Source organism: Callorhinchus milii, unplaced genomic scaffold (assembly GCF_018977255.1).
Source record: "Callorhinchus milii isolate IMCB2004 unplaced genomic scaffold, IMCB_Cmil_1.0 Scaffold26, whole genome shotgun sequence".
Classification (NCBI taxonomy): Eukaryota; Metazoa; Chordata; class Chondrichthyes; order Chimaeriformes; family Callorhinchidae; genus Callorhinchus; species Callorhinchus milii.
Window position 1 is genome coordinate 699,997 of NW_024704767.1, and position 27,961 is coordinate 727,957.

Here is a 27,961-nt window from a genome sequence, read left to right on the forward strand (position 1 = left end):
ATTGGTGGATCATTTTCAAAGAAAGAGCGTTATATTTTTCCTGCACATTATGCTCCAAATACACTGGATGTTATTACAATAGTGGTATATTATAGTGGTAACTTAAGAGGGCTCAAGTCTTAAGGCAGAGCTGAGCATGATTCTGCCAATTTAAATACGCCCTCCCTGGAACATAAGTCAGCAATACTTTGTAGAGATTACTCAAAGCAATTATTCTGAACCACCTGTTAGTAGGTAAAAGCCACCATTCTTATTGACCCTAATCTTGCATGTTGATGAAGAACGACACAACCCAACACTTGGCATTTAGTTGTTTTTTTTTAAAAATCTTACCGAGGACAAAGACATCTTGTTCAGTAGATGAGACAGCATACTGCTCAATCATCCATACAATGGGAACATTGACCGCCTTTAAACTCAGACGCTGGATAGAATGAGTATTTACATACTATGTTAAGTGGAATTCTAATACTAACTGGGGTGATATACATTAAGAGTGAAGTAGTAGGCGTAGGCTGAACACTTATTGGTCACGCGTGACAAAAGCATGCAGAACAATGTTTGAAGTTGTAAAAGCAATGTTTGGAAATGTGCTGTTTTTTGTCTTGCGTCTGATAGCACAGCTGGCACAGTTTTGAATACGAGATATTCACTGGAGCAGAAACAGTCACATGTTACCAACCAACAGTTGACAATTTTCCGCACCAAGATCACATTCAAGAGTAGTGCTGTTCGATATGTGCATTACTGAAACGTTGAGTGAAAAAAAAATCAAATTGGAAAAAAAAATGCTTTTCCAGGTGTAAGGAATGGAATAGTCTGGGGTGACAATCTCCCCAACAGAATTGGGAATATTAATCCTTATTTGATGAAGCCTCACATCAGGACATCTCAACTCGCATCATGGAATATAAGTTAAATGGTTCAACTACTTTGTAAATGAATGCGGGAGTCAATTTGTGCAGCAATGATCCACAAACCGCCATGAAGTGAATGATAATTTTAGTTGGGAGGATTGTTGCTCAGGGCATTGGGAGAAGCTTGCTTCACAAGGCTGCGAATGAGAACAGTAACCCTGTCCTCTAGCCTAGCTGCGGCTCGAAGGCACAATTGTTTGCTCTGGAACTCTTACAGTTCCAAGTAAAAAGCTCTTTACCTCAGTACAAGGGGAGACAAACAGCAGGTAAGATTAGTTGCATTGTACTCTATTCAACAATGTTTTATATTTAGCTCATCAGGTCTAATGTAAAGATTTAATAATAGAAACATGCTCCAGGCCCGAAATGCAGCCACAGAAAGTAGATTCAGGCAGATTAGAAAAAGGTTGGTGGCAGTGTTTATTGTTCCAGGCAATAGTTGATAAACTGAAATGAATGTACTGCTTGTAGCACAAGGACGGATAAAGTGGACTAAATTAACCAATTAGTAGGAAAAATTAACCAATTGATTGGAGATTCACGTGAAACAAATTAGGTTTACATGATCTCTTCAAGACATCAGGGTCAAAATTCCCCTACAAGGCAGCTCCAAGATCTTGAGAGTCTCTCATTGCTAATGGTCAAGAGTTTCTATTTTCTCCGCTTGCTCAAGGCATAACGTTTAGCGATTTGAACAAACAAGATTGCAATGAGTGAGCAAGAAAAACGAGTTATTAAAAATGTTTATTATCCCACATGTTATCATCATCAAATGCTGTACATTTACAATATACTCAGCATTTATTTTTTAAACATAGTTTCCCTCCTTTTAACAGCTCAATTCATTTTTAAACGCAACTGAATTTTAATAGGTTGCAACCCAATACTTAATACTATACAAAACTCGAACATCTCGTCAAAGTGAGTGTTTTGCCAGTTGCAGAGGCTAGCTGTACAAATATTTTCCAACATCCAAGGTTAACTTGTAAGCATTTACTACCACAAAACCGTTTCCATTCATGTAAAAACAAGACCCTATGCATTGCAGGCAAGCTGAAATGTTTCAACACTCAAGCATTTATGGCAATTTTTCTTTACATACCCATATTAATTGTATATCTGAAAAATGGCAAACCTTTGTGGTGTGTTAGTTGACAGGAGAGGGGGGGGAACAGACATTATACACGGTCGATGAACATTGATAAGAGCTACAGTACTCACCCCATTATCATAATATAGTTTAACCACAGACAAAATACATAAGCCTACAACTTGGTCACACAGCATTTACAACAACTTGGTCCTTTAAGCGTCATTACAATGATATTAGCATGCCCAACATACTCCCGACATTCGGAATGTTTCCTCCAATGATCATGCTGCCACAGATAGTGTAAGTGAAGTTAGACTAAAACAAATTTAAGAACTCCATAAAGGGGATACAGTATATATAAAAAAAATTCAAATGACTGTATGTAGCTTTCAGTGCAGTTGGCATGGATTCCTTTAAAAAAAAAGTTAGCATTTGATTCACGGACTGATTTAGATCAATTTCCCTAATACTTCCGCTCTCCAAGAGCCCAAATTGCTCTGCTGGAAATGCTTGCAGGATTTTATGAAATGCACTGCAAGTAAAACTGCAAAGAACCCAGAATTAGATCTTTGGTTAAACTGTTACTATTGCTGACTAACGTATTTGGAACCCAAACTGCAAACGTATTACTTTGTATTTTCTATGAAGAGTTCCGTCGATGTAAAACGTTTTGGTATCATAACGTGATTTGCAGCAAAAGGAATACCAACAAATTGAAGGTGGCGAAGTAGCATTTTTGGGGGCTGAAAAAGGCTGAACAAATATCCCTGTGTTTAAAACCTTGATTTAACCGTTCTCACCACAGTACACCCACGTGGAAGAGTGACCCAAAGTCACCTGCAGGGGCTGTGGTTCAGCCACTGCACAGCTAGAACAAAGCTGCAAAAAAAATCTTGAGTCTCAAGAAAAAAAAAACTCACAGTAGTTATTTGCATTAATACAAAAAACGTTTAAAAGTTTGCAAGTTTTGTGATTTGAATCCTGATACAGTGGAATGAATATTAAAGTGCAGTACAAAATGACACTTAACTGCACAACACGTTCTACAATTTAGCACAGCTTTTTATTACAGTTTATATAAAAAAAGGTTAAAAATACTTGACATTGACCACTGTGCAAATTTCAAGTCAAACATTTTTCCTGCCATGGGACATTTTAACATACATCTTTTGAAAACACCCGTTTTTATGGAGTTTGGTGCTAGTTAAGAAGTCCCCTGAAAAGAAAAAAAATGTGATGTTTATGGATAAAAAAAAAGTTACACTACTAGATTACATTTACTGATAATAACAGTGGAGGGGGTGAAATTCCAGTCTTTTCCCTTCTACCCAGACAGCAAAGTGTGAGAATGCCTTGATCTAGGCTTGGCGATGTGCCCAATGCATTGTAGTGGATCTTCCATAGGACGAAATACAGCACCAGGCAGGCAAAGTTTCCAGATTACTTTAATATGCATCTCCTTCAACTCGCTTTTTACGGACTGTGGAACACAATAAAAAGAGAAACCAAACAAGTTAATGAATTGCACACAGACGAGTTGTTATGAAAGCACGTCTAACGAAACGGATGCAAAACACAGCAATAAAAACCCACAAATGTACTAATATATTTTAGAAGTTGATTTCAGAGAAAGCCTGCAAGACTGGATTCTAATAGGACTGAGATTAGAATACAAGCCGTGAAGCAAGGTTAAAGAGAAAACTCCAAACCAGCCATTAGTACAAACACAAAACCCAAGAAATGTGTAAATTAGTTCAACAACTCTATACTTGATACCGTTTGAGGAGTCATGGGTGGCCAGATGGCAAGGTGTGTGAACAGCAATTTACTCAATCTACAGACTGAAGAAATAACACGAGAGAAATTAACAGGTATTCAAGATAAACTAATCCAGCATGCAATCTTTTATGACAGCAGTCAATGCTTTCATCTGTGGCTGCATGTCACCTGAGCCATTCTACATGCAGGCTCACATTAAGTGCTTAATTTCCTTGATCGACCGTATCAATACTTTGAATTGAAAGACTTAACAGGAAAAATTGTGTAAGAAGCCCACAACTGAACTAAAGGCAATTTTTAAAAAAAATGTAACAGTAAACTTGGACAGACAGTAAAGAATATAAACAAAGAAAACCTCCCATCAAGATAAATAAAGCTAATGGAGTTTAGACTTCATAAAATGAAAACTAAAAAATATAGAAAATTAAGATGGAAAGTTCAGTGAATCTATATTCCAGATGTCTGAGGAAAGGAAGTGAAAGACAGCCTTTGTACTTGATGCCTTTAACATACATGTTCTCATTTCAAGTATGAAGTGGGGGGGGAGAAGGGAAGAGGGAATGGATAAGTTCAGAAAGCACACTTTTGTATATTCGTAACTTTGACCTCCACTTTCCTTGTTTGGCTTTGCGGCTGGAAAGAATGGGAAATGAAAAGTGGCGGTTACACAAACTATGTTCTTGTCAACACATCTTAAGTGGCGTTTTCCTGGTTACAGAAGACCAGAGTTACCTCATTCCTGCACACGGAATTATGATTTAATGGTGCTTTAAAGCATTGATGCTCGCTAACACTCCTCACAAATGGCTGGACATTTTACTTCTAATTGTCTGGCAAAGGCTGGAAAGATATACTGAGAGTAAAAGCAACAAAAATGCAGCATAGAATATATTGTTCAGTGGATAATTTTCTGTACATTTTACCTAAATCATTGTTCTTCGTTATGGCAGCTGCAGCCCTGGTTCGTGGTCCTTGTTGCATAAAATGATACCCAAACTTAAGGATTGCGGTGTTTATCTCCAGCATCCGCGCAATTTCCATTTCAACGGTGGCACCCAATTGCTGACGCTGTGAACAAAGTTAGAGAGTTTGGTAGCTGTTGAAATTAGAAGTGGGCTATTATGGGAAAAAAATGTTTGCTTTTACAGGCCTCGCTGTAATTACTTTCGTAGCTGCTTCACGTTAAACATCAGGTTCAAATTGAACGGAGGCTTAATGTAGCGTTTGGGAGCAATGGGATAGAAGTAGAGAGTTGAGATGGGTTTAATCACAGGAAAGGAACGCACGTAAAAGAATCCCAACAAAACATTGTTCCCCAATAGCAAACTGGGCAAATGCACTACATGGTGAAGTAGTGATATTTCAGGTCTAGAATTCTTGATACGTATATTGTCACCTGTACCTGATTGTCGATCTTGATCTCCGATAGCGTTTCATTCTCCTTCAATGCATCTATAATTGCCTGTATACCCACTCCGGTAATGAAGTTGGACTCTAGATTTAGACTCTTAAGAGCCTTGTTTACTCGAAGCATATCTGCAAAAGACTTAAACAAAAAAAGGGAACACTAATAAGACATTTTCAAATAAACAAGTAAAAAAAATAATCAAATGCAAAATTGAAACAGAAGCTACAACTGAAAATGCAAATTCCGACTGATAATTCAGCAATGTAGTCCTTTAGCACAGGCTTCATTTATTCCACCTATTGTTTGCCAACTCAAAACAGTGGCTGAGTGTGTCCCAGTTTCTTCGTGCTGTTGGTGGTTGGTGTGGTGGGGGAGGGGGAGGGAGGGAGGGAGAGAAAGAAACGGATCCTATTTAAGACACGATTCAGAGAATCCATCTGTAGAATCCTGGCCTGAGATCAGTTAGCATAGAGCAGCCAGCATTCTAAGTCTACTTTAATATTATCAAGATGTATTTTGAACATTTTTTTCCCACAACCAACAATGTTTTTGGCTATCTTTATTATTTTTAAAATGTTGAACTAACTACTGCAAAGAGGCTAATGGCAACACTTCAAATAGAACTAATTTCATTTGCCTTAACAGGTCATTTGAAAGTGAGATATTTTCCATCCAGCTCCCACATTAAATTTTACTGCAGCAAAAAGTGTGCACGTCATACCAGTGACTACAGCTTTATATTTTCTCCCTGTACCGCAAGTGAGTGAAACTGTTAACGTTATTGTTGCGACATTTATGCACGTCAAACTGGAAAATATGGCTTTCAGATCATCCCTCTGGACGCATTTCAAGTTAAAACCATGGCAAGAATAAAAGGCATTGCTTCTCACTGTCATTTGCAGTTGTAGAACAAAAGTTAAATAAAAAAAAACTTACAAGGGCTATGGGATCATTGCTCCGACTTGCTGCCAAGCTGAATTTCTTCACATTTGTATTCTTCTTCAAGGCTTCTGCGAAGTCTTTTAGCGTTGGAATGGGAATGTTCTGAATATAAATCAAAGATATATTCACCAAGTTGTGAAACATTGACCATCTCCAATAACCATTTAGAAGCAGCCAGAGTTTCTATAAGTGTACTAGAGAGCAATTGAACTTAAGATAAAGCTTAGTCTCCACTAAGCAACTTTCTCCCAAAATCTCAGTTGAGATTAAAAGTTTAGTTGGAAAATGCACATCCTTCAATGTGCTGTATAACTTTTAACAAATCAATTTTTCCACACAAAATTAGAGCAGGCAGAACGAAGTAAGCAGACTGTGTCCCTCCATGGGGGGAGAGAGAGAGAATACATTCCGCTCCAGACAAAAGGGGAATTTCCATCTGAAAGTGGGGTCTGTGTGAAACTCCATTTGGTTTAGATATACTTAAACCAAAAAGTAAAAAAAGGTATGCCGAATGATTCAGTCGGTGAACCAGAGGGCAAAGTTCTAGGAGAACCAAGAAGCTTAAAGTTGGCTATTCTCTGCAGCACAAAGTATTTGGTTATTTTTATACAAGATGTACATTTGAGGAATTACATTGGTAATATAATGTAAAAATTTAAATTTCAACCATGCTCACACATAATCGCTTAACAGGAAATTAATCGGAAACAAATATGAAAACATAAGAAATGCTAGGTCTATCTAGTTCGCCTTCCACCTTCCTGGTGGTCGCATGCACATATGTCCTAAACTACCTATGTACTATATCCCATAATGTTATTTTCTAAAACTATCTAATCGGTGTTTGAAAGAATCAATACTTTCTGCTTCAACCATCTCCCTCGGGAGCCTGTTCCACAGGTTCACTATTCCCTCACTGAAACAGTGTTTGCGTCGACTCATTCTGAATTTACCCCTTCAATCGTAGGCCATGTCGTCTGGTTTTACTATTCTGGACAAGTTGAAAAAGCCTGTCATGATCTATATGCTGCTCAGCGCCTTGGGACGTCCTCCCGATGTGAAAGGGGCTATACAAATGTAATCTTGTTGTGGTTGTTGTATATTGTTTTGCCCCTTTAGAATCTTAAAGACAGCAATCATGTTGCCTCTCAATCTTCTTTTTTCTAGTGTGAACATGCCCAATTTACTTAGTCACTCCTCATAGTCCAGTCCTTCCATTCCCTCAATCATTTTGGTTGCCCTCCTCTGTATCTTTTCAATTTCTCCAATATTCATTTTGTACTGTGGCAACCAGAACTGTACAAATACAGTAAGTATAGTTTCACAATGATTTATACAGAAACATGTAGTTTTTGCATTGCATTCTCACCTTTATGTTATTAAGATTAACCTCCACCAGTCCAGGATCGTTGCTTTTTATTCTTTGTAAACTTTCTTCTACGTTTGTTGGGTTGGGAGGTTCATTAAAAACTGGTTTGACCTTCTCACCTTTGACAACATCTGTAAAGCACCATTGATTAGAACAGCTGTGATGCGTGAAAGTACAAATTATGTGGTCAGAAATGTCAGAACAAAGAAGTTAACTGTTCGGATCATTTTGTATGTACACGTCAAATAAAAACTTGGTATTTAAGAAAAGTTTAGTAAGCAAAATAAGAAAGTGAGTTAATATATGTTACTAACAAACAATTTTTTTTTTGCTCTGATATTTGTTATAAATTTTTAGTTTGTTTTTTCACTCTATTAACTTGACTTTTTTTTTTTTTTTTTTTTTTTTTTTTTTTTTTTTTTTTTTTTTTTTTTTGTATTACATGAATCAAACAAATCATCTTTCAACAGTACTAGAAACAGCAATCTGCTCAAAAAAGTATATAATGTATCTAAAAACAGAATATAACTGACAGAACCAATGGTGAAGTAAAATTATGTTTTGAACAGATTCTCACCCAGAAAACAAATAGTGTTCACTTACTGTTGAAGCCCTCTTTGTTACCAATATTTCCAATGGCATCGTAGAACTGTGTGTTGCTCAGCGTGTGCATTCCAAGAATGGCTGAAACAGGAAGCAAATGTACTTTCAACAACTGCCTCAAGACAATTACAGTTGACATTCCCTCACTCAAATTTACCTGTCTCAGGTGAGAGTTTAGCTTATGTTAAATGTAGCCATGTGGTATCTCAAAAAGCATCTGAATCCCTTTCACTATCATTATGATCAGATTCACTTTCCAAGGAAGAGGGAATTCCAATTCTGCCTTTCCCCACTGAAAAGTTTTGTCTGATAAAAGTGTACAAACATAAGCAGAATTTCAAATATTCCATAGAAATCCATTTACCTGCAAGATCACAGAGCTCTGTATCTGTCGCACTGGTTAGGGCTTCTCTAGTTCTGGATCCAGGGTCACTTTCTCCTCAACCCGCTGCTCCACAGGCTTCCGTTTGGGTACCCATGCTTTTCCTGTTACGTAATAATGGACATAAATTCCCAAACTGTAAATTTTGTTAGATCACCAGATTTATCCATCCTGTAAATATCAATGTTGCAAACAATATCCAATGATTTAAGAATTTGAAAAATTTGTAGTTAAAAATATCAAATTGCATATTCCCGAGATAGCCTAGAAAACTAATCGTTTTCATTTCAGTCAACAGAGATGAGTCATGTTTACAGCATTTGTACTTTTTGCAGAGTTGGAAGTGATCCAGCAAGTCAAGCAACATCACCATTGCTTTCCAACCCAAAATTGAAGTTCGCCTCAGTGTTAGCCTACAATGTAATTGTACATTATTATATTATTATTATTATATTGGGTACAATAAGGATGAAGCTTCAAGCTGGTTCCTTAACAGTATGCATACTGGCTACAAAGGAAGAAATAAAAGTTACGAAGAGTTCGGCTAATGCCAGATATCCAACACTAAAGACTACAGTACTTCCCAAAGCTAATTTCCAAAGAATGCAAAGCTGGAAGTGAGAATAGACCAAATTAATCCATGTGAACCACATTTACATTGCAGGAAAGCTTCAAACGTACAGAGCTAGCTAATGCGTATGAATTCAGCCCATTAACTGTGCAGGACAAAAATTCACAGCATCACAGAAAATGCACATGCATCAACTCATGAACTGTGACCCTCTTCAGTCTCTGAGGAAGGTACACAAAGATCAGATATGAGGTAGGAGGGGGCAAGCATTGCTGGCTTGTGCCCACAGGCCACTCACAGCCAGGAAAGAACTTGTCACTGTCTCTGGAAACAGTATCATCACCTTTATGTATTGCAGAGTGGGGTGTAAAAAGTACAACATCTGATGCAAAACAGTCCATCATCCTTCTTTCTAGGAGAGGCGATGGCTTCTCATCAGTTAGCTTTCCTGAATTTTTCTTTTCCCCACATGAGCCACCCTTGGCTTAAACAAGACAGTTCATTTCTGAGGGATGATGTCATTTTGCGCTCACTGGGATTTGGGTTGAAATGAAACTGGAAAGACTTAAATCCCATGAGCCTGTGTGTAATTTAAAGTCAGTTTCCAGAGGTGAAAGGGCAGTGCACTTAGCACACAAACCACCTAGCCATCAGAACAGTAACTTTGCTTTAAAAACAGCTTTTGCAAATGATTCTCAGATCTAATACAATTTATACTGTGATTAATTCAATTCACGAATCCAGAGCAACTAACCTAGACAGAAACCAGAAGCAACCGTAGGCCCCTTTCACAAGTGAGATTATTGATGGCGACACAGATTCTGACTGAGAATCAGCAGTTTGTTAAGGTTTAGAAATGGCCCTGTATACTGTTTTAGGAAAAAAAACTAAGGACTATCATGTATCAAATGACACTTAAACTGGTTTGAAATACTAAATAGTTTACAAATGTGCTAAACTAAAAAGGATTGAATTCTGCAGGGACCAGATAATAAGTTAAACATCTGGTCAAAGCATTTCCACCTCAGCTGGACGTTTAGTAAGGAAATCCTTTTATACAACAGACCATATTTTATGTAAGCATAAAGTGACCATCCAACTAATCTCTCTGAAAAAAATTCAAGTTGCACCCATCCTAATAATTTTAGTAGGCCCCGTGTTTACCGATAGCAGTATTAAATTAGACGTTTTCGTAATATATTCTACAGTATTAGAATACGATTTATTTTAAAGCAATGAGTATATTCATCCATTAAGGAATTTATCTCAAGTTTTAGTTCTAATGGTACGTTAGTTCCACATTTATACTCGTCAGTCATTAAGTACTATTGTGTTCTCAATAAATCATGCAAAGTACAATGCCGATATCTAAATAAATAACTACATAAACATGCACAAGTTTTAATGCAATCTCTTTAACCCTATCAGTTTTAAGTTTTGACTGGAATTAGTAATGCTATAACTACCCTTTTAAAACCCATCCACTCCTGTTCTAAGATCACTATTCCAGCCACAGAGAATGCAAATCATGAAAATAGCCTTCCACTCTCATTGTCAATACCACTCAGTTTCATAGAAATACTTACGATTACATAGTTTTCATAAGGAAATCAGCCATACTTATAAACATCTAGCTATTCATATAATTGAGTGGTTAGCAAGGGGTCTGGGGGAGGTAGACTGAGTTTATCCTCATGTAGAAAGCCCTTCAAGTCCCCCTATTGCCTCATGAGGTTTAAACATTCCCATTTAATGACAGGAACTTCAAGGTCTCAGCATTTATTGCTAGATAAGCTTCCTTCTGTAAATGTACACAAACCAAAAACATTTCGTAAAGCGTCTCAGAATATGTTTACTGATGAAGTTCTTTGCTACTATATCAAACAAACGTAAGCAGCTACAAAAAAGCACTTTACTGATCAGTGGCTTAAAGAAAGAAATTAGAGACCATGAAACTTAGAAGATAAAACAATTGTACTCTGAGGGTCAGCATGAGAACAGACAGCAGAGTGGTCAGTCAAACTACCCAGATTGGGTGCTTGGAATTGCACTTTCATGGACATTTCAATTATCTTTGGATTTAGTTTTGTTAGAATGATGGCTGAGTTTTTAATATTTGCCACATCAATGGGACAATTAAATGATAATCTGATATAGGGTAGCTCCGTTATTAAGCACCTTGCTAAGCATGGGCTCGCTTTTAATTTGGGTGTACTGTTCTAGTTACTAGAAGTACAGAACACTTGTGGCTTCCAGCACTAAAAACTGGCAAGTGTCCAGATACTCAGGTCACAGATGCCATTTGTTGTGCCCTGTGCATGCACAGGAAGCGACAACAGCGTGAGCAAGAAGTTGGCCATTTTCAACGCCCCATTTTAATGGAGTCTCTGATATTGGACCTAGACGACTGCATTACAAAGGGGGTTTGCCCTGCATAGCAATTGTACCTATTTAAGTATTCACTTAGCTTAAACAAACTGCAGTTGCTGCATAAGTAACCCCACTCAATGCAAAAATAAACTGCAGGTTTGACATTAGTCCAAAAAAAAATGTACCACAATAACTCATCTGAACATGTGGGGCTTATAAAATATGTCTAAGTGACATTAAGCAGCAATAATTTATCGTGGTATGTATGCAAAAACTGCATCCTTACTATTCATTCCTTGCTGTAATCCATTATAGAGGCAATAAGTATGATAAAGCTACCCTTCCCCCACAAAAACACCCTAAACTGGTGAAACATGAATCAAACTTAATTCATTTGGCAATCAAGTTTTTAAACATCAACCAGGGCAGTGCAAGATTCAGAAAATAGTATTCACCAACCATGCTGATGAGTTCCACCACTAGAATAACTAGTTCATGGAATCGCCTGGATAAAAATCGTTTCAAATCCTATATTACATTACAAAAGAAGTTTGCCAAAAGCACTTAAACTATACTGAAGTCAGCTTACTCCTACAGTTTGAAAGTTGAGTGGTTTCAAATGACTAACATTTTCTGCTGATGACACAAGACAAGTTTTGTGCCAAATCCTTGCAGTTTTAACAGTGAACATATGCACGGCTTAGTCTTTTTCACTTGGATTACTGCTTGCGCTGTGGTCATTTTGAGATGTTATGCATTGCACAATATTTTTTAAATTGTTGAGTTTAGTAGAATTAGATGAAGCCCATATGTAAACCAAATTGTCCTGAACAATCACACACATAATTGGGTCTTTAGTGGGTAGAATTCAGTAGAATTTTTTAAATACATTTTACTAACACCAAGGTCTTTCTTGCCATCATCTTTTAAAATTCATTTTAGTTTTGTTAACATAGTTCTTATGATATTGGGGAGGAAAGCAGCTCAAGAGGGATAATAAGCATAGCAGCAGATACAAATATTAAATAAATTCAGTCGTTTCAACCATATGTGCCAATTCAGATCATCTGCAAACCACAGTCAGTACAATTCCTCCAAACAAGACAGGGTCATTTGCACTGTATGTAAACAAAAAAAAGGATTGATCAAAAAACGCTAGGATGCCAAAAATGCCTCCTTTAAACTCAACAACAATACCACAAACAGCCTGGGTTTGACTCCTGGATGTAAAAAACGTGGAGATACAAGACCTTTGGTTTGACTGGTACATTCTGCATCCAAAAAAAATCTTGATTTAAAATAAAGAGCAAGACTTTCAATTCTGGGATTCTCACCTGAGGTGGCACCAGCTGCTGCTCCTGTGGTTGGCATAGGACAAGCAGCAGAGAGCACTGGTTAGCAATATATAGAAGCCACAAAAGAATCGGCAGATTGAGCAACAATCAACACAGCACAAAGGTGAAAATTAAAACTGCATGCAGCAGCGAAGTCACAATCCATGCAAAAAAAGCACTTGAACATCAGTTTATTGAACGCTGATGTTCACTTCATGCATGATTCATTCCTTGGTTACAGTGCATGCACCAGCAATAACTAGTATAATTCAGCGAGTAACTGCTGTGATATAGAGATTCCTCTGCAAAGTGCAATCTCTGAATTATAATAAAAATAATAATCCTTGTGTTTGATATAGCACTTTTCACATCTTCCAGATGCCGCAAAGCCCTTCACAGAATATACCGTAATGTGAATTCACTGTATCTTTGTGCGACATTGCTGTGCGCAATTGGCTACCGTGTTTCACCCACAAACAGTCGTGGATTGAGTGACCATTATTGGGTTTTTTCTTGAGGTATTATCAGTATTATTATAGAGTAAGGAAACTTGCTCAAGGTTTCATCCTGCCGGGAATCGAACCCAGGTCTCTCGCTTACGAAGCGAGTGCTCTAACCACTGAGCTACAGGACTACACAAATTCATTGCCCTATACACAAAATAAAAGGTGCACAAGGTGCTACAATGGTAGGAAATATGCCTTTGCCAATTCAGTAATTCATATACTTTGGAGAACAGAGAAAAAATGTTGGACTGGCCAGCATAAGCATAGCTTTGTGTCAGTGAACCCAATCTTTGTGTCTCAGGGAATTGGAAGAAAAGTGAAAGTCAGGATTCCTCCTGCAATCTAGTCAGTCCTACTGGAAATGCCCAGGTTGATGGCAGTTGAGAATATGGTTCAGCTTCAACTCGTCTTTTAGCACCCCCCACCCCACTCAAACACATGAATTTTCTGAACAGTGAGTCAATGCTGTGGAACTGTATTCCAACATGAGTAACCGCCTTCCGCCCAGTCGAAAATTGGAAGGCAATTTTTGTTGCAGTACACGATTAACAAATTTTGGTGGAGCATGGGTGTTTCTACTCTCTTATTGTACTGTACCCCTTAGCAAACCAACCACTTTAGTCTTCTATTTCATTCATTTCCTTTTTTATATATAAATAGTTTTGATTGAAAGTCTTACTTTTTTCCTTTTGTCTCTTTTCCAAAAAAATGTTTTAGCTGTATGCTAATTTCAGTCAAGAATGTTGGGTAAACAACCTCACCACAAACTGTTTTGTGAACAAACATTACCAATTCTTTTTGATGCCAGGAAGAGAGAGGGGGAGGAGAAGAAAAGACTAGGGAGAAACAAAGAGGAATACTTGATCTATACTTAGGGATTCTCCTTAAGGTAAGTTGGAGACTTACCATAGGCAAGTAGCAGAAGTTTTTAACCATTATTTCATGCTGATTGTGCTTATTTACTGTATCGTAATTCTAGGTTCAATTTTCAAGTTAGTTATGACTCATTACCCAGAAATAGAAGTTAACTGAAATAGAAGTTAACTGAAATGCTGTACACTGTCCAGCGTCTTGGGACATCCTCTCAACGTGAAAGGCGCTATACAAATGTAATCTTCTTGTTGTTGTTGCAAAATCATTAAAATCACACCGAGGTAGTGCATCTTGCTTATAAGCTACAAGAATCCAACTACAGGAGAAATCACTTAAGATTCCCAAAGCTTACAGAGAAACTATAATTAGAATTGTGCAATTTGTACTCTGTAGAGCAAGGCAGCAAATGTGCAGAGACTGTTGATGGATAACAACTTAATCATCCAATGCCAGCAACATTTATCTACAGAATTTCTTCATGCAGAATGATGCCACAATCCCTACAATAGAATTTGCAAACTCTTCCAACTGCAGGCTTTGATGCTCGGCATTTATGGATCTTCTACATGAGCTATGGTCCTCTGATAATATTTCTAAACCATGGATAAAGCTGGCATTATTGGCAGTGACAAAGACATTAATAGCAGTTTCATCCAACTAAAGCATAGCATTAACTAGGTCTGGAGCCTTAGCCTTCCAGTAAAACTCACAGGTTAAGCAAGAAAAACTGCCATGTGGCTCGTCAAATCTTCTATAACTCTTTATCCCAAATACCAAGCACTCAGTAATAGCAATCTGGTTTTTCAGGTGTTTCACCAAAACTGTGACCTAATCACTTTAGCTTCTGGACATTTGAACAAATCTTGCAGCAGGTGAGGTAATGGTCAAAAGGCAAAAACGCAACATTGATATACATGATGGTTAGGCACAATAAATGCAGAGTCGGGGAGAAAGCAAGATAAAGACCACTTGATTTTATACATCTGTGTCAGGTGCAACAGAAGAGAAACAGAAACAGAAGAGTAGTTTCATCTCTGCTCTCATTGTTTAACCTGAAAAGATTGAATTCTGCCGCTCAACTTCAAGAATAAGGGCAAAGAAAGGATAATGGATGTTTCAAATAGGCCACAGGAAACGTAACCAACTGATAAAATGCAAATACTTCAGCTCATTTAGAGATCAGAAAAATGAAGCTTTAAAAATAGTTGTCAATACCAAACCCACAGATTAATACAAGTACTGATGTAGTATGACAAATGCACAAATACTCTAGTTTACAACTTCTTTCCCCATTTTCTCAAAACTACCATTTCTCTTACACACACCTGCAGGTGTACCAGAACAGAATATTTCAATATAAAGCTGGACTCTGATAAAAATGATTACACAGAAAAAATCAACACATCACAGATACAGTGGTTGCACACGTTTTTGTTTTAGATTCTTAACTCACAATTGATAAAATTAAACCAGATTTGCAATTCAGATGTATGGCAATTTGGGGGGAGGGAATGACACCAGCTACCCTTGGACTTCAAGATAAAACATTTTAGGATAGGTAAAATTGTGGACATTAAATTGAACTACAAAAGCTAATCATCCCTGGAAGCTGTGAGACTTTAATATTAGCACACCGCTAATACTTAAATTCTATGCCATTTATTTACGAAAGATAATTTGGAAAATGTGACTAAAAAACAATACATACATATAGCTTTCTCTCGGCCCTAAACTTCTATTGTTGTTTCAGCAAAATTAAAGCTGTTTCTGCACAAACAGTTCATGTAGATAAATAAGTCCAATCAGTTCAAAGGTGGTCATCAACTCGCTCCCATAGAATTTCATTTGGGCAGGACGAAAACATTAAATCTCAATATTTGATCAAAAAAGGTATTCCTCTGTTACAGTACATTAAAGTCTGTAATTGGTGCTGCTAATGCATGGTAGAGAAGTTAAAGCCCCTCATATGTTTCTTATTACAATGCAATTGAATTAGATTTGCTTTTGATGTAGTAGACTACTAAATTCTCAATATTGTAAGAAATTTCTAGATTTTAGCCTTACTGTAATCAAACATTGAGGTTTTATAATAAATCTTTACATTTGACATAGCACCTTATCATATCTTTGAGACATCTCAAGGTGCTTCACAGATTATACTGCAAAGTGAATCGACTGTATATTTTGTGGGCGATAATCCCTTTTTTTTCCAAAGGGATTATTAACCCCGGAAAAGCGATCTGCCAATCGACTAACAAATGGGTTCTTACTTACTGCGAGGTAAACGTTTCGCCCTGCCCGGGAACTGAACCCAGGTCCTCTCGCTTGCGAGGCGAGTGCTCTAACCACTAAGCTACAGGACTTCACAAATAAGGGTTCCATGCTGCCATTTGTAGCCGACACATCGCAAGTCAGTGTGCATTTTTATTAAGTCCACCTGAACAGGCAGATAAGACTTATTTGGTTAACACAAGGTTTAACAAATGTTTACAATTTACAACCATGTTTAAATCATTCTAATGTAGAAAATGGAATACAGTATTAGGCACTCAATGAAATTTGTACTAATAGGCCTGTGGAGTCCAAACACTATATTTTCATATTAAGCACAATTCATAGTTTTTCAACATTTCTAATATAGACAAACCAATTGCATACATATTATTAGCTTCAAAAACATAGGCATGTTAACACTATGCCATCCAATTTTAGAAGATGGTTTATGCAAATTAACTATACTAACCATACTTAATACTTTCATGCCTAAGATTTTGATGAAATTATGGTTAGATACAGCAATTGCACACGGCTTTGCCAGGTTCTGCTTAATTCACAATTGATAAAAAATTAAACCAGATTGTCTATTCATAATTTATTTAAGAAAATAAGCATGCAAACCTCAAGAAAAAAATATGAAGTGTCGAGTAAAAAGATGGTACATTACCTTTCCTCTCCCCTGTGAATGGAACAACATCCTCCCTGTCTTTATATTCTAAAGCCTCCTTCTCTAAGAAGTTTAGAAGGCTGTCTCTATCAAAGGCGCCCGTCGGGTTTTTGCCAGTCTGGTCTTTCTGACGAAAACCTGCTGGAAGCAGTGCATTCTAGGAGAGGAAACATCAGAATAGCTTTAATTTTTTTTAAATAAAAATTGAAGGACACAACAGATCCCAAATGGTAGAATAATGTTACTTTAACATCTTTCCTACTCCTTACAAGTAGCTGAAATCTCATTTTGCAGCCAAAATCACCCACCACTCTTTCTTGCAGAAATAATGCTGGATGTAAAGGGTGCTTATGAATAATCCGATTGCATAAGGCAGTTAGTTACAATAGCATGTTTTCATATGTCTTCAGAATTTGCTGCTAGTTGCCTCCCCATCTCTTTTGAAGGCTGGTTCCAAGTAACACACCCAAATGGCCATTCTTCATGAGTGAGTTCAGACAAAAGTCAGACTATTTTATCTCTGCACACTTTCTAGCTTTGAGAGAGGGGCAGGGGGAGAAGAGGAGATAACAATCAAGAATGCAAATCTTATCCAAGTTTTCCCCTCCCGTGCCTAGGACTGTACGGCTAATTAAATCATCTCAACTGATGACGGAAAGCTGACTGATTTTCTGTATCCCAACTGTAGGGGTGCTTGGACAAAGCAATTGTCCCTCATAGAACTCTGCTCAATAGAGCAGAAAAGGAGTCAGATAGCTTCAGGAATGGAGGGGGTGGGAGGGTAATTAAACTTGGCAGTGGAAAAAAAATCTGCAACCATATTCCTAAGTAGCAAAGTTCAGGAAGGAACATCCAAGCACAAGTACTGTATGTGTAAATCACTTCTAATTTAGTTTAAAAAGTCTAACTTTGTTCCTCAAGGAAATGGGGAGAGCTTTTTTTTAAAAAAGGAGGACTCCTTCACACCGATTCCACTCGTGTTGCGTGCAGTGAAATGCCAAATAGAGGCCAAGGAAGGGTAGAAGAGAAAGAGAAAGTCTCCAGGCTATTGCATAATTGCTGATGACCAACATATAGCAGCAGTGCCAGGGACTAAAGAAACAAAATATTGATACCCACGTGGGAGGGGGATCTGAGCCTCATTTATACAGGTCTGCTTTTTACTTAAAAACAAATCAGATCCATTTCCTGTAATAGCAGCATTTTTCCAACATGAGGACTTTAAGGGATTTAAAAATTCATTCAATAGATTGTGTTTCTCAACTCATAACTAATACAAACATTTCCATTAGCAAGCCTCAGATCACCTACACAACCTTGCTGTTCAAAAACCAGCAAGATGTTTTTGAAGAGGCACAAACTAACGAATGTTAATCTAAAATGTCAAAAATCATAGACCCACCTCTGGATCCAGCTCTTCTAAAGCATTCTCCAGTTGCTTTAGTTCAGCATCTGTTAGTTTGTTGAGCAGCTCATCCTCATCGATATCCCTGTACTTTTCCAGGTCCTTCTTAAATGGCAGCGCCATTTCTTCTGCAACGATCACTTAATCACACTATGCAGGCCTCGGCAATGCAGTTGTTGGCCAGGTGAAGAACAGCTTGTTACCTACAAACATTGCAAAATGAATTATACAACATTATAAAGCTTCCCCAAAACACAATCAGACAATAAAGTAAATTAATTTAGGTTTATGAAAACAATTCCCTTAAGTCTAGCTGAAATGTTACTTTATCCGGCTTCACAAAAATAAGCATCAGTTAGTCACAAATGGAAGGATGTACTGTGGTTTCCAATATCATGGCTAATTGCAAATTGTTTGTTAAGGAGCATTATATATTATGTTTGGATAATGGGTCCAAACTACATGATAGTTTTGATTTTTATACCCTTTTTACTAAAGTGTCTGCGGTGATTACATAAGTGATTATCAATTTAAGGGGAGAGAAAAGAAGAAATCTGATTAGAATGGAAAACATATCTGCCCATGCTCTTTCAAAACAAAACCAAATACGTGACAAAGTGTTGTACCACCTTTTCAAAGACAAAATATACTGTCTCAAAACCAGACAACCCCTTACGTACAAACTCATGCAAGTAAGTGACACTGGAATCTCAACATCTCTGCACAAAGTTGATAGGGTGGGGTAGGAGGGGGGGAAGGAGTTTACAATTGCAGTACTAGGAAATTCTCTTTGCCATGACAGATTTGGCACAATTAAGAGAAACAAGAATCACAAACAATTGGGAATTATGCACCCAGAGTTTCAATAACAAATCTCAAGCAGGAAACATTAGCTTTCAGATACACCCAACACTTGTTTACAATAATTAATTACCCTTCAGTCTTGCAAATCAAAATCTGCTAATTATGGTTGATATCACAGCAATCTACTAATCAAACTACTTCCTATACTATACATTTGTACATCGACATTGTTCCCTTGCAAAACATAAAATATAAAATAAAACTTAAATGGTTTCAGCCCACATTTCTGACAAAGCAAGAGAATTCTGCATTACTTAAAACGATCTAATAATAATCCTTGCGTTTGATATAGCGCTTTTCACGTCGGGAGGACGTCCCAAAGCGCTTCACAGAACACACTGTAAAGTGAATTGACTGTATATTTGTGGGCGAACGCGGCAGCCAATTGCGCACAGCAATGTCCCACAGACAGTCGTAGATTGAAAATGACCAATTTATTATTGTTTTTGGAGGGATTATTATTAGGCTCTGTGTGGAGTAAGGAAACTTGCCCAAGGTTTCGCCCTCTGCCTGGAATAGAACTCAGGTCTCTCGCTTGCAAAGCGAGTGCTCCAACCCCTGAGCTGCAGGACTCCAAAATGTTCTGTAAAACATTTGAGCCAAACTTGTAGACACATTTACAGTATTAGTCCTGTAGCTCAGTGGTGAGAGCACTCGCTTTGCAAGCGAGAGACCTGAGTTCAATTCCAGGCAAGTCAGGGCGAAACCTTAGGCAAGTTTCCTTACTCCACACAGAGCCTAATAATAATCCCTCCAAAAAAACAAAACAATAATTAATTGGTCATTTTCAACCTACGACTGTTTGTGGGACATTGCTGTGCGCAATCGGCTGCCGCGTTCGCCCACAAATATACAGTCAATTCACTCTACAGTGTGTTCTGTGAAGCGCTTTGGGACGTCCTCCCGACGTGAAAAGCGCTATATCAAATGCAAGGATTATTATTATTATTATTATTACACAACAGTTCCACCAATAATGCATTAAATGCGTTTTGCTCACTTCAAATCCAGTGAAGTGCATTTTGCATAAGTCTATAGTAAGTCTACTGTCTGTCTATACATAATTTTGCCCAAACAACTTTTGCTAGTATTTAATAAAAGAGTGCAACCCTAAAGAACTGCAGAATTCAATGGAGTACAGGCAAAAGGACATAGAGATCCAACCAAGTCCACTGTGCTTCAGGGCATTTTCGCCTGACAATAGCTAAGAAAATGTCAAGAATGTGAAAAATATTAAGTTGTGGATAGTCAGTTACTTCAAGATGAAATCATTTGTGAAGGGTGGGTTCAGTGCACACAGCTGTTTTTCTTGTCACTCCCTGACAACTGATCACAAAAAATGGTCGGTTGCCTAAAAAAGCAAAATAATTTAAGCTGAATTAAAGTTTGGTGTGGATATTTTCAGAAGAGAAAATTGCAGGATAAGAAACAATTTTTCAAAATTGTGATTAAACAACAACAAAATTACATTTGTGAGCGCCTTTCACGTCGGGAGGATGCCCCAAGGTGCTGGACAGTCAGAATTTCAGACCCGAGCTGGGGGTCGGGATTGGGAAGGGTGGAGGGCAGAGGGGAAAGCAGGGTGATCGAAAGCATGGTCGAAGGGGAGGGTCTTGAGATGGGCCTTGAAGGAGGCAAGAGATGGGCCGAGGCGGAGGGACAACGGGATGGAGTTCCACAGGGTGGGGCAGATTTATACATAATCCAAACAGTAATGCCGGTAAACAAGGGGGAAAAGTTACTCAAAACCCAGTCATAGGTAAAAGTCATGAAGAATTTAACCAAATTTTTCATGAAGTTATCTTAATGGCATTGAAGATAAAGGCACTACACAGTGCAACACTAGAACATGTAGAACAAAACAGGTTCAACCGCAAGCACCATTTTAGCCAATCTCAACAGAGGCATAAGCTTGGATGCCATTATTCGACTCATCAAGCAACCCCAATTGAACGAAAAAATGGGAGAGGGAAAGAAACCAAGCTCCTATCAAGGATCTCTTTCCCCCACCCAAACTTCAATTGAAATTTTCTGATTCACTGTGCTGTGTTTAATCAGATACCATCAAATTAATTTCTAGAACCATACATGTCGATCCCACGATGGTGTGTTTTAAGGCATCACTTTCAAACAGTGCAGTCCAGTGGATTGATATTTCATCACAAGCGTTTAGGATTCTTCATTTGTATTTGTTATATTAAACAGACTGCCAAAATATAATAATCTGATCAATGCAGAATTTAACCAGCCAGAGAAATTATTCAGAAAGATGCTGCCTGCATCCCTTGTTTTACTTTTATTTAAAAAAAACATTGGGGGAACAGCAGCAGGGTTGAGATAACTAATTCAGCCACTTGGGAATCATATACAGTATGATTACAGATAAACCCATCAGCAGCACTAAACATGCTAATGAACTTACTTCAACAACATACAACATACAATACTTCCATTTGGATTCAGATTTAACAAACGTGTCCAACCATCAAACCAGATCAGCTGGCAAATGCCCCCCCTACCACCACCCCTGAATAACTTGAAGACACTTGAAGACAAGTGTCCCACTTATTCACTAGTTAACAGAATCAAGACTCCACTGTACTAAAATAGCATTAATAATAAAAAGGCAATCACTGGGAAGAAGTGGAGAACATTTACACGATCACCACAGAGCAGGCTTTTTTTAAAAAAAACAGCACGGAATCTATTATTAAATTATCTCCTGAGCCCAACTGCTTCCGAAGTCGATAACAGTTGCTTTGCTTGCACCATATGACAGGAAACCAAGGTATCATTGGACAATACAGTATGACCCAGCATTATATGATGAGTATTTACTATGGGTTTATCAAATAAACTATTGCTAACCGCACAAAATTCCAGTACACATCACTAGTAAATTTCCCAATACTTGTCTAGCAAGGAACCCACTGCTCATAGGATCTTTGGTCTGAGGACATTTAAGAGGGACAGGTGGTAAACCATCATCAGTGACTTCAATTAATGTGAAGCTAAGAGTCCAGTTCCTTTGGAGCCAGTTCAAGTATAAAGAGATTTCAGTTAAACACCCTCTGCCCCAAACCAAGTTAAATGCAGACGAGGTATTCATTGTAAAATCCACCTCAAAAAAGGTGAAGGGCTGCTAGGATCAACCAGAATTTGAATCAAGAATGTTCTAGGCCCAAGACCAGACCTCAACATGGATGTTCTCTATGAAACATTACAACAAATGTAATGCAGATAAGGAGCTGTTTACCCTTTAAGCTGATGCTTTAAAATCAGCACAAGATTACAAATCATAATAAATACAATGAATCTGTATAACTAATATTATATCATTTTGCAACATAATGTAAACATTGTAAAATGCACAGAACATTATTAATTTAAGTGGATGCAGCAGGATTATGGAGCCCTGGTATTACCATGTTACACATCTACTTGACAGCACACAATAGCCTGTTTAAACAGACTGTTCACCAACAGTTCTCTTCTTGTCCCCATTGAGTTATTTGAATGTTATAATAATAATCCTTGCATTTGATATAGCGCCTTATCACATCTTCGAGACATTCACTGTAAAGTGAATTGACTGCATATTTTGTGGGCGAAACAAAAATATTGGGCCCAGAAAGATTATTGCCAAGGAGTATTCCGTACAGCCATGGGACTTTATACTCTGCTCTCACTTCTAGGACCAAAGTTCAATCCAGACAGTCTGTACAATCCAGATTCTCTGCTAACTATAGAAACAGCAAAAGCTAGTGTGAACCCACCGTCTTAATAGGGATGGGCCTACAGCAGAAAACTACTTACAAAGAATCACAAGATTGGCAATCTACCTGCATGAGCTGATGTAGAATATCTGATAAACCACACTCATACACAACAGAATGTTCGTAGGTTAACAGTTTACAGAAGGACTTTAATGCTGCATAAAGTATTTCAAAATACTTGCGCTTTGAGACATCCTCCCAATATGAAAGGTGATATAAGCATAATTTGTATTATAGTACATAGGTAATTTGGGACATATGTGCATGTGACCGTCAGGAAGGTGGAAGGTGAAATAGGTGGACCTTGATCTTTTTTCTTATGTTCTTATCACAGATTCACAGAGGCCTATTTGTACGAGTAAACCAATTAGCAGCCAGGAGACCAAACAAGTAATAATAATAATAATCCTTGCATTTGATATAGCGCTTTTCACATCTTCTCGACGTCTCAAAGCGCTTCACAGAATAGACTGTAAAGTGAATTGACCGTATATTTGTGGGCGAAACCCGGCAGCCAACTGCATAGCAGTGTCCCACAAACAGTCGTGGATTGAAAATGTCCGATTTATTATTGTTTTTTTTAAAAAGGTTTAATATTAGGTGTGTGGAGTAAGGAAACTAAGTGAAAATGTCGAAATGAACTCAATCCAACCAAGATCAAATGGTTGAATTTTGATTCTTATAAATATTTCTTAGTTGTCAATATTCAACATACCATCATAACTCTTCAAAAGATCCAAAAAATCAGTACCTACTAGGATTGGAGTAACTCAACTTCAAGATATTAATTTATTTATATAGCATCTTTCATGTCAAGGGATTTCTTAAAGTGCTTCACATGACTGACTAGAAGTCCAAGCTTCGGGGGGAGTGGTGAAAAAGGCACAGTCAAAGAGATAAATCTTGCAATAACATTCACTATTGCCACGTCTTCTCTGTCCCCACACCATCCAATAAAAACGATTTTCAGACTGCCAAATTCTAATTACATGTTAACAGTGGCAGATTAAAAAACATAAACTTGACTGTCCATAATTTCAGAAGGAATGAAATGGAATGAGAAAGTGTCATTATTTTAGAAATGTCTGAGGCTTCCCATTTTCAGTATATAACATAAAATATGAATCGCATTTCAATGGAACAAATTTCAGGGAGTCATTAAAAAGAATTAATCTAATCGGAAGGGATCTGACAGCATCAACCACAAAGCCAAGGAAATTACTTGTTATTTCAGTTAATACAGTTATTTTGACCTTAGACTAAACTCAACATTTAATTTTACTATGAATGTATTTAAACTGAGAATTTTAAGAACCTGAAAACACATCGAAGTGACATTGTAAAACCAAAAGCCGATCTCATCTGAATTCAGAGGTAGACTATATTCTTCAAACACACTGAACTTATATTATTGTTGATAAGTATTTAAAAAAAACGATCTGTAGTCATTTTCGTTCAACATTGGTGTTTTCACACAATCTGAAATAAAATGCAACAAAGAATGAGGATGGATTTCATAGTTACAAAATCACATTTTCGTATCAAATTGGTTTATCTACAGTAGCTGCTTATGCTTTAAATCAAGAAAAAAAACTGAAAACACACTACCGATCAAACCTGAACTTACCTAGACGTGTGCGAATGCTCAGGGACCACTTCTTGACAGCCCTGTGGACCACTTCCAGCATGAGGTCCACAGGTTAAATATTGCACTACGATTATGCAATACCTAACTGGACTGGAGTAGTCCAGAGTGCTGTTGACGATGGACCAGCCAGACTGGCTCATTGACAGAACTGGGTGGCACAGACTAATCACTGGAGCAGTGGTGACTGACCTGTGGCCCACGGGCCGGAACTGGCCCACTGGGTCATTAAGAAACGGCTTGTTGGGTTGTCAAAAAGAAACCCAACCGCCGAACAGTCACAAGGGTCTCGGTAAGTTCGTGTTTGATCGGTAGTGTGTTTTCATTTTTTTTCCCCCTCGATTTTTTGCACGGATCAAGAAATATTGAATTAAAAAAAATATTTTGTTGGTCGACTATAAAAGCTCTTGCAAACCTCCACTTCTCAGAATTAGGTAACCAAGGGAAGTTCCTCAGGGGACAATGTGCACAATGCATACTAGACAAACAAACTTTGCATACGGTGGCTTGGTTTGGAAACTTAAGTTTGATGACTTCAAGTGGAAGATATCCATCTAAACAAACGAAATCTGACACTGCATAGATAATTTTGGTTGGTCAACCAAGTGTCTGACACACACAGAAACTCATCACTGTGCTTAAGATTATTCAAACCTGACAAGATTTCCATGTATGCATCCCATATACCCATGGAAATTCACCTTTGTCTAAAATGGAATCTACATTCAACTTACTATTTTCATAATTTTTGCATTTGATATAGCACCATATCACATTATCGTGGAGTACTGTAGCTCAGTGGTTAGAGCATTCGCTTTGCAAGCGAGAGACCTGAGTTCAATTCCAGGCAGGTCAGGGCGAAACCTTGGGCAATAATAATAATAATAATCCTTGCATTTGATATAGCGCTTTTCACGTCGGGAGGACGTCCCAAAGCGCTTCACAGAACACACTGTAAAGTGAATTGACTGTATATTTGTGGGCGAACGCGGCAGCCAATTGCGCACAGCAATGTCCCACAAACAGTCGTAGATTGAAAATGACCAATTGAATTATTGTTTTTGGTTTTGGAGGGATTATTATTAGGCTCTGTGTGGAGTTAGGAAACTTGCCCAAGGTTTCGCCCTCTGCCTGGAATTGAACTCAGGTCTCTCACTTGCAAAGCGAGTGCTCTAACCACTGAGCTACAGGACTCCACTGGGCAAGTTTCCTTACTCCACACACCTAATAATAATCCCTCCAAAACAAAACAATAATAAAAAAAATTGTCATTTTCAATCCACGACTGTTTGTGGGACACTGCTGTGCGCAATTGGCTGCCGCGTTCGCCCACAAATATACAGTCGATTCACTTCACAGTCTATTCCGTGAAGCGCTTTGGGACGTCTCGAAGACGTGAAAAGCGCTATATCAAAGGCAAGGATTATTATTATTATCATCATCATCATGATACCTCAAAGCACTTAACAGGATGTATTGTAAAGTGGTTAAGACTATGTATTTTTCGGTGCAAAACGCCAGTTTCAAGTCCCAAAAAGGTTGCAGGTTTCGGCGGGCGAAAGCCAAGGCTCGGTGACCCCAATGTGGGCGCAGGGCACTGCCGGGGAGTTTAAACCGGCCGAAACCACCGCCGTCTGCCACGCTGCGAATTCCCCTCCGGTGCCAAGCTTACGGCGGGCGCCGAGCGGGAGGAACGCCTGCCCGCGGCCGACACCGCCAGTCTGACTTGTCGGCAGTCGCGCCTCCTGGCGCTCGGGAAGCGAACTTAAGACCGCCAGAAGGAGCTGAGGTCGGGTTCCAACACCCTATCGCCAAGCTCAGCACCTCGGAGCCTCAGAGAACCCCGGAGCCGTTGGCAGAGTTCACCGGCACATCAACAGTTCGTAAACATGGGCGAGATTACAGGGGCTATGTTGCAGGGATGCGAGCCCGCCCGCCAGCCCGCCCGCCCGCCCGCCAGCCCGCCCACACACGCACACACACACCCCATACATATTTTAAAGGGCTGCACTGCACTGCCCACGCAAACCAAGCCGATCCCTTCCTGCAATACTTCGTCCGGGGGTGGGGTGGGGAGAGAGGGGGGGTGGGGAGAGGGGGGGGGGGAAGGGGGGAGGGGAATAAGAGAGAGTTCCCCCAGGGAGCAATCTCTTGGATAGAAACACCGCAAATGTCAAAAGGGGGGGAGGGGAGAGGGGAGGGAGGGGGGTGGGCGGTGAAACCAAAAGCCGTCTGAGAGCCGCCCCCACCCCCCCACACACACACCGCCCCCCAACCCCCCGCACCTCGGAAGCAGGTAATGCCGGGGAGGGGGGAAGGCTCGACGATGAAGAGGGAGGAGGAAAAAAAGAAGGGAGTCCCGCCCGTTAAGCGGAGGGCCATCGACTTCACACCGTCTGGCTCGGAGTCTCATTTTTTCCTTCCCTCCCTCCCTCCCTCCTTCTCTCTCTCTCTCTCTCTTCGCTCAACGCTTACGGTTCCTCCTCGGTTCCCAACCGCCACCCACACACACACACACCTCCACCTCCTGCTGCTGCTGCTGCTGCTGAGGAAGAAGGTATCGGGGAGGTTTGTTTAAGGCGTGTCCGTTGCCTGTGTGTGTGTGTGTGTGTCTCCCTCTCTCTCTCTCTCCCTCCCGCCCATTTCAAGGTGACAACGGGTGTTCCGTCACTCACCAGCCGACGCAGGGAGGCCTTGACCTGGGGCTCGGGTCTCTCTCTCTGTCGGTCGGTCAGTCGGTCGGTGACTCGCTCGCTCGCTGCCGCTCTGGGCGCCGCCAACCGTCGCTCTCTCGCGCTCCCTCTCGCGCTCGCTCCTCTGACAGTTGGTTACTGGCCGCGCGAGAGTCGCCTTCTCGCTCGCGGTTGCCGCAAAGGAGGGTGGGCGTGGCCTCTGCTTTCCTTCGCCCCCCCCTCCCCCCCGCACACACACACACACACACACACACTCCCGGAAGCCCACCCCTTTTTCTCCCCAGCCAGCCAATCGCCTCGCGCCGCGGTGACGTAACGTCGCCGCGTCACCTGATTGACATTCCGCTCCGGCAAATCAGCAAGCCGCTTTCTCACGCCTGCCCCTCCCCCACCCCGCCTGCCGGATCGAGGCCGGGTTCAGCGCGCGCGGAGAGGTGGTGGGCGGTGGGGGGGGGGGGGGAATGACGGAGTCGCGCAATCGCAGTAG

General features: G+C 39.4%; 1 protein-coding gene and 1 non-coding gene across 2 annotated transcripts; both read right to left on the reverse strand.

The window, feature by feature from the left end:
• Positions 1–1,642: 1,642 nt before the first annotated feature.
• tmod2 (tropomodulin 2) lies at positions 1,643–27,707 on the reverse strand. Its single transcript, XM_007906081.2, is given in 11 exon segments — positions 1,643–3,490; positions 4,713–4,857; positions 5,192–5,335; positions 6,134–6,241; positions 7,509–7,639; positions 8,112–8,192; positions 8,476–8,523; positions 8,526–8,597; positions 17,092–17,248; positions 18,494–18,699; positions 27,457–27,707. Coding segments are annotated over 10 exon segments (1,047 nt in total). The 5' UTR covers positions 18,620–18,699; positions 27,457–27,707; the 3' UTR covers positions 1,643–3,455.
• On the reverse strand, positions 13,331–13,402 carry trnat-cgu. Its single transcript has one exon. It is a non-coding gene; the product is annotated as a tRNA-Thr (tRNA).
• Positions 27,708–27,961: the final 254 nt, after the last annotated feature.